At 39.5% G+C, this 7,764-nt stretch overlaps 1 protein-coding gene across 2 annotated transcripts; it reads left to right on the top strand.

Moving 5' to 3' along the window:
• Nucleotides 1-428: 428 nt before the first annotated feature.
• LOC101299251 (U-box domain-containing protein 15-like) lies at nucleotides 429-3,287 on the top strand. 2 transcript variants are annotated; one of them, XM_004290010.1, is made up of 5 exons: nucleotides 429-873; nucleotides 996-1,112; nucleotides 1,440-1,871; nucleotides 2,067-2,691; nucleotides 2,767-3,287. In XM_004290010.1, the coding sequence occupies exons 1-5, from the start codon at nucleotides 526-528 to the stop codon at nucleotides 3,120-3,122; spliced, it is 1,878 nt and encodes a 625-aa protein (XP_004290058.1). In that variant the 5' UTR covers nucleotides 429-525; the 3' UTR covers nucleotides 3,123-3,287. The 2 variants fall into 2 exon arrangements, with proteins under 2 accessions (XP_004290058.1, XP_004290057.1); XM_004290009.1 differs by having other exon boundaries at nucleotides 2,067-3,287.
• Nucleotides 3,288-7,764: the final 4,477 nt, after the last annotated feature.

A 7,764-nucleotide genomic window follows, 5' to 3' on the forward strand; every position in this document is an offset into this window, starting at 1 on the left:
GAGCAGCCACCCAGAAACCAAAGGCAAAGGCCAGATCGGGACCCGTCAGTAGTACAGCAAAGAATAGAGAAACCAATAATCCAAAACCCTGCACGTGAATGCGCGTCATTTTTGTCAATAAAACCGCGTCAACTTCCCCAGGCCCCCATGCATCATGTATCATCATCCCTCCACTTAAACCCATATGCAACTCTTTTTCAAGCTCTCCCTGCTTCATTGTTTAGTAACTCCATAAACCCCGCCAAACACGTACCCCCATTACGATGCTGATGATGATGATGATCTCAGTTTTGTTTGGATTCTTGTTTTGGTAAAGTGAGGATCTTTGGTTTTTGCAGATGATTGGATCCAATGGTAAATGTGAAAACTCAGTTCACTGTTTTCGGCTAGCTAAAGCAACCAGCTGATTAGTGGGGGGTTACTTTCTGGGAAAACTCGGCGTTTTTTCCGGGGAGGATTGAAGGGATATTTAAGTTTTATGAAGACCCTTTAAGGAGGTCTCACTTTGTTAGGTTCTGGTGGGAAATGGCTGGGAGGGAGATAGTGATTGAGGGAGTTAGAGGGGAGTGTTATTATGAGAAGAAGAATGTTGTTGTTGGGGGTGGTGAAGATGGAAGCGATGGTAACAGCGTTGAGGAATTGATGGGAGTGATTGAGAGGGTTGGATCGTATTCGGGGTTTCGAAGTGCTCACAGGAAGGAGTGCTTGAGCTTGGTGAGGAGGTTGAAGCTGCTGCTGCCTCTGTTGGAGGAGATTAGGGAGTTGGAGTACTACTCCAATCAGGCTTTGAATTCTTTGGCTAATTTGAAGAGGGCACTTGCTTCTGCCAAGAAGTTGCTCAAGAATTGTAGTTGTGGGAGTAAGATTTACTTGGTCAGTGTCATCTCTGTCCTTCTCTGTTTATAGTGACTTACTAGCTTACATGGGTTATTCATCATAATCATGTATATTGATGCTTTTGTGGAATTTCTTGTTTGTTTGTTTGATATGAATAGACTTTGGAAAGTGAGGCAGTGATCGTAAGGTTTCATGTTGTTTATGATAAACTAAGCCAGGCTTTGGAAGATTTCCCTTATGTTGAGCTTGGGATCTCAGATGAAGTCAAAGAGCAAGTAATTTCATCTCCTTTCAACTTTTAGCCATATTCAAAATTGTGATTATATTGTTCAATCTTCTCATATTGGTAAATTTTCTTAGAAATGGATAATTTGTGACACCATTCAACAGACACCAGCTTTGCTATAGTTTCTAATTGCACAAGATATATGTTTTGGCCGTGGATGTGATATCAAAGGTTCAAATGAGAATAAGAGTTCTTAATTAGGCTCAGATGATGCAAAACATAACATGATGTTAAGTAGGAGAAGATATCTACTTCAATGAGTTTTTTTGGTATTCATTTGGTGGTGCTGGCATGCTTATGTAATTGCTAACTTCAGGTTCAACTAACGCGAACGCAACTCAAACGAGCAAAGAAACGGGCTGATACGCAGGATATAGAGCTAGCAATGGATCTGATGGTTGTGTTCTCTAAGAAAAATGATGACAGGAATGCAGATAAAGCGATACTTGAAAGACTAGCCAATAAGTTGGAACTACACACTATTGCAGACTTGAAAGAGGAAACAATAGTTGTTAGAAAGCTAGCTAAAAGGAGATCAGCAAGTCAGAATGCTGAAAGCATTCAACAGGTCACTGATCTTTTGGGTAGGTTTAAAGAAAATGCAGGGATTTATGAGGACTTCTTGCTTGATGGTCCTGTTTCCACGAAAAGTCTGAGGAAGTATCGGTCTTTGTTGATTCCAAATGAGTTTCTATGCCCGATTACGTTGGAGATCATGACTGATCCTGTCATTGTTGCAACAGGACAGGTAAATTTTTGTTAGTTGTTGGAGCTATTGCACTATGTTCAAAACACTTACATTTTGGGGGATGATTTCATGGATCACATGCTTTCTTCATGTCCACGATTATAAGTTGTGGTTTTAGCATCAATTATAGTTTTGTCTTCTCAAATGCATTACTTAGATGGTAACTGAGATAGTTTTCACTGCCTTCTTTTGAAGACTTATGAAAGAGCAAGCATACAAAAGTGGCTGGGTTCCAATCACAACACCTGCCCAAAGACGGGGCAAACATTGGATCACATATCACTAGCACCAAATTTTTCCCTCAAGAATCTAATCCAGCAATGGTGTGAGAAGAATCATTTTGAACTGCCTAAGAAGGAATCTAATGCATTTCCTGATGGCTCTACTGCTGAAATTTTGGAGGAAATATCTTCCTTAGTGTATGATCTATCTTCATGTCAGCTGGATGTTTTGAAAGAAGCCATTTTTAAGATCCGAATGCTATCTAAAGAGAATCCGGAGAATAGAGTTCTGATAGCTAAGGGTGGAGGGATCCCCCAATTGATCAGGCTCTTGTCATATCCAGATTCCAAGATTCAAGAACACACAGTGACAGCTCTTTTAAATTTATCAATTGATGAGGCCAACAAAAGACTCATAGCAGGAGAAGAGTCTGTTTCTGCTATAATTGAGATCTTGCAGCATGGAACAGATGAAGCTAGAGAGAATTCTGCTGCTGCATTGTTGAGCTTATCCATGCTCAATGAGAACAAAGTACTTATTGGGACTTTGAATGGAATTCCTCCTCTGGTACATCTTCTGCAGACTGGAACAACTAGAGGTAGAAAGGATGCTGCCACTGCATTATTTAACTTGTCTTTGAACCAAACCAACAAGTCAAGGGCCATTGATGCAGGTCTAATACCGCCATTGCTTCATCTAATTGAGGATAAGAACTTGGGCATGACTGATGAAGCCCTCTCAATTTTGTTACTCCTTGCATCACATCCTGAGGGCCGAAACGAGATTGGGAGGTTATCTTTCATTGAAACTCTGGTTGGAATTATCAAGAATGGAACTCCCAAGAACAAGGAATGTGCTACATCGGTTCTTCTAGCGCTTGGATTGAATAATTCGTCCTTGACTTTGGCTGCACTTCAGTATGGTGTCTATGAGCATCTGGTGGAGGTAGCTAGATGTGGAACCAACAGAGCTCAAAGGAAGGCTAACGCCCTTTTGCAGCATATGAGTAAATGTGAGCACATTCCTTAACATTTTACACAAAACTCACTTTGATTCTTTATTCTTGAGTGAACTCTTAATCAAGCTTTTCTTCAAAGTTTGTCTCTATATATGTAGTACAAAACTATACTGTATTGTGTTATAACATATAAGAATTCTTGATTCTGGTAAGTGAAAGAAGCAATCTTTACAGACAGATTCTTATACTCCTTTCTGTATCTTTCTTTCTTCTGCCTAACTTAGCTCCAAATCTGTTACCATCATCAGTACATAGATTTTCCTACTCCTAATCGTTTAAGGGATCACCGTCTCATTTGATGGAACCAATATTCCTAAATCGTATCAAAAGTAATGTTCAATGGGACTTTGATAAGGAATACTGTCTGAAATCTATGAGAATCAGTCTTTTTTTCTTTTTTTTTTTCTTTTTTAAATTCTGTTAGAATCACTCTTACAAAGCTTGGAAAGTGACATTAGGCTTACAGGCTATTGTAACATTGTTTTTCAAAATATTCGTGACGAAATGCATTCATGTACATTGTAACATCGTAAGAACATATTCGTTAACCTCGGGGAGTCCCAAGTTCAAATCTCATTCTCCAGGTTATGTTGTCTAATAAAAATTTTTTTTTAAAAGGACAACAATATTGGTGAATGCAGATGCAACAAGCAACCCCCATCCCACAAAAACATAAACATTGCAGCTGGCAACGGGTGCAAACATAATGACGGTTTCTCAGACTAGGAATCAGTGTGTGCTCCCCATTTTCAGCTTCTTACTTGGGATGTGAAGCCATCCCCCAACATGTTTGCGGTAACGAATTTGTTACACAATGTTTAGTGTTTGAGCCCAATTGATATTTCAGTCAAAGACTAAATAATAAGTTTTGGATAACATTTGGGTCAGTACATGTGACTCTTTTTAAAAGAAGGTCTGTTAAGGGCGCGAGCTTCGGAGGCACGGTAGTTGGTTTTCTATGAGGACTGTGACGCCTCGCAGGATGAGGAAGCCCTTGTTGTTTGAGTTCGTGTCAGAGACTGCGAAGTTTTCGGTAACGAAGGGTTAATACTTGTGACCTAGGCGAAATCTATCTATACAACAAGACACGCGTCATCCAGTTGCTCAGTTCGCAAACGAGATGAGTCCTTATGTTACTCTAGTAGCAGAGTCCGAATTGGATTGTGATTACATCTTTATCAGTTGGCTACAAACCCCTATATAAGGAGGGTTCAAGGATCATTCAAGGACACAATCAAATCATACAACAACTACAACAAATCTTCAATCTCCTCGAAACCCTAACGCTAAAACGCATCTCTCCGTAGCTTACAAAGCCCTTTCGGTCTCGCCCTTGTTTACTGTCTTGATTAGTTACTCTGCTCGCTGCAACAGTGAGTATCGATTGCAAGCGAATAGGAAGGCTACTCGTAATTCCTCGTTCGCGAGGTGACACCCGATCTTTTTTCGTTTGATTAGAATTCTAGTACCAGCGCACCCACGTTCCGCGTCCGCGCGGTGGCACGCCCGCACCCTTCGTTTTACTTTTGGTACTGCTAAATTATCTCTCTACCCCTGCTGAGGATCGTGGCCAAAACATTTAGCACACTTCCCTCAAAATTAATGGGAGTCTGAGGCCTAGTTGGTTCAATTTTTTTTTTCTTTGATTGCATTTATTTGTTTTCATATTTTAATAATTAATTATAGAGTTACATCAGAGCTATGGGGAAAGGTGGTTTCATAAAGCTTGGCTAGACTAGGCTTATGCATATGTTGCACGAACACGGACATGGCGACATGGCAAATCTTAAAAATTAGATTTCCGACACAGCTTGGACACGGTAAAGAATTAATATATTTAGGGTTATCTATTTTTAATATATATAAAAATTACTAAACACTTACAAAAAAAACCCTAAAAAAAATACTAAAAGCTTCTAATATATATTTTTTGGGTTCCTTTTGTTTTTTCTGCCCGAGAATCATACCCCACTCAACCCAATCCCTCCCCCCTCTTTGTTTCTGACTAAACCCACCAACTTTATCCTGCCTCTTCTTCTTTACTCTTTAAATTAAATTCAATTTCAATTTCAAAACCCTAATCATACCTCCTCTCTCGTCAGTGGCGGAGCCAGGATTTCAAGGTTGGGGGGGTCCAAGTAAAAAGCTCAAGAACAAATATTTTTTCCCCTTAAATTTACCTTGAAAAAGAAGATAAATGCAGTAAATCTCATTAAGAATACTAGTTAAATGGAAAATAAATGTAATAAATATGATATTATGATTAGATGACACAAAATTAAACCTATAAAATGTTTAAGTTTGAACTGATAAATATTAATATTTGAACGAAATCAGATTTTGTTATAATATAAGGGGGGTTCATTAACAAAATTAAGGGTAAATTTGCTATAACTAAACTACCCAATTAAAGGTAATTAACACAATTAAAAAACCCAACCGGGGTCTAGACCCTCCCGGACCGTAATGTAGCTCCGCCACTGTCTCTCGCTCTTCCATCCCCGATCTCATCCTTGAGGCCCTGATTATTTGATAACTGTTGCGGCTATCGGCGGAGAGGTCGTCGACAAAGAGGACCTTGACGCGCGACACACACGAGGAAGAGGCTTGTCGTTCTTAGAGGCTGAGAAGAGGATCTTGATGCGAGGATCCTCTTTTGTTCTTCTATTTCGGCGAAAGAAAGAGGCTAGGAAAGCGAGGTCGATGGCTTTAGCTAGGTTTTGGTCTTTTTTTTTAAATATTATTATTGAAGTTGGTGACGTGGCGTGTCCGAGGCTAACCTGGCGTGTCGGTCAACGTGTCGGGCCGTGTCGGAAATGTCAACAGTTTCTGATGCCACTTGGCGTGTCAGACACGTGTTGGGCGCGTGTTGCCGTGTCGGGCGTGTCAGACACTCCGACACTCCACCCCTATGAAGTGTCCGTGCAACATAACTTTTGGCTCTAAGATTAAAGTATTTTTCCTATGTGAGAAGGTACTGTTTGTTTTGGTTATTTTTCCCTTTCCAATAGTTATCATCAAAGCAAAAAAAAATGTAGTAGTATTGTTGTGTATCAAAAAAAAATGTAGTAGTATTGTTCTCTATCTTTTATATATAAAAATCGAAGTAAAGGATATTTTTCTTTTTGATTAATTAAATAACTAGTACAAAATACCAAGACCCTGAAGAACTCTCATTCTCAGCAGAAATGGGAAGGCAGTTAACCATACTAGACGAGTAGAAGAAGTAAAGTCTAGAGAGACTATTTTATCCGCAACAAAATTTGTTTCTCTATGAACATGTTGAAAATAGCGAGTATGGAACTGAAACGTCAACCTTTAGGATGTCCTAAACGATAAACTTAAGACAAAGTCGACTACATGGTTTGATCCAACTAGGGTATATACGGGAGAATCAGACTAAATTCTACGAGTTGTTTCCCCATTCCCCACCGTAACGTTGAAGTAACTAAATTATTAAGCAATTATGCTCAACAACAATACGAATACTTAGAATCTTAAACTACAATTCATGTTTAATAAAAAGACAGAATTACTGTAAATTTTTTCCTTTATTTATAACATTCGTTGTCCGCTTTGGGCCCACCGGCCCTCACGGTTTTGTTTCCGGCAGCTCAAGAGCAGCTTCCCAGTAGGTCACCCATCCTGGGAATGCTCTAGCATCAACATGCTTAACCTCGAAGTACCCATCCCCTCCGAAGCCGCTGAGCCACCAAAAAACCTCGTGTTAGATTGGAGGTGGGCATGTACATATACAGCACATAACCCCTCTCCGTTTGGCCGATGTGGGATATTTTATTCGGGTATTTTTTTTTTCGGGGTGTTTTATTTCGATTGTGGGTGAAGACTTGTTGACGTCTTAGAATATTTGTTGGAGGATTTATGTTATCTTTTGGATAATTATTTTTGATGTTTGGATAATGTTGTGTTGTTGGTGGTAGTTGTATTTGGGGAGCACGTAGGCTCCAGGAGTTAAGGTTGGATTAAAATTTTTGGAAGTGTTTGCAGGTTTTCGTTAAGAAGGGTTGTCCATTTTCAAGGTAGATTATGCCGATTTTTCGGTAATATCTTTATTAGAGGTGGTCCCCGCACGAGTTACTCCGGGTTTCATGGTGAAATTCGGGGTGGGTCGTGTCATGGTTTGATCCAACTAGGGTATCTACGGGAGAACTAGACTTGAAATCTACGAGAGAACTAGACTAAATTGTGCGAGTTGATTCCCATGGAGTTGAAGTAACTCAATTATGCTCAATAACAACTATACTTAGACTCTTAAACTACGTTGTATTCTTGTTTGAACAAAAGACGAAATTACTGTAAATATTTTCTTAATTTATAACAATCGAGAATCGGCACAAAGCTCTTTTACTGGTAAATATAGAGGGCCAAATGAGTCGTTTTGGACTTTTGGTCCAAAGTTTGCTTCATGGTTTGATCAAACTAGGGTATCTACCGACCAGAGAATCAAAAAAAAAAAAAACTAAGGGAATCTATCAACAGGAGATATTTAAACTAAATTTTGTGAGTTTTATCCATTCTTCACCATTAGGGATGGCAATGGGTAGGGTAGGGTACGGGGATCAAAATACCGTACCCATACCTTTTTACATTTTTCATCCCCGTACCCGTCCCGTACCCGTAATTAGATAATGG

Source organism: Fragaria vesca, linkage group LG2 (assembly GCF_000184155.1).
Source record: "Fragaria vesca subsp. vesca linkage group LG2, FraVesHawaii_1.0, whole genome shotgun sequence".
NCBI lineage: Eukaryota > Viridiplantae > Streptophyta > Magnoliopsida > Rosales > Rosaceae > Fragaria > Fragaria vesca.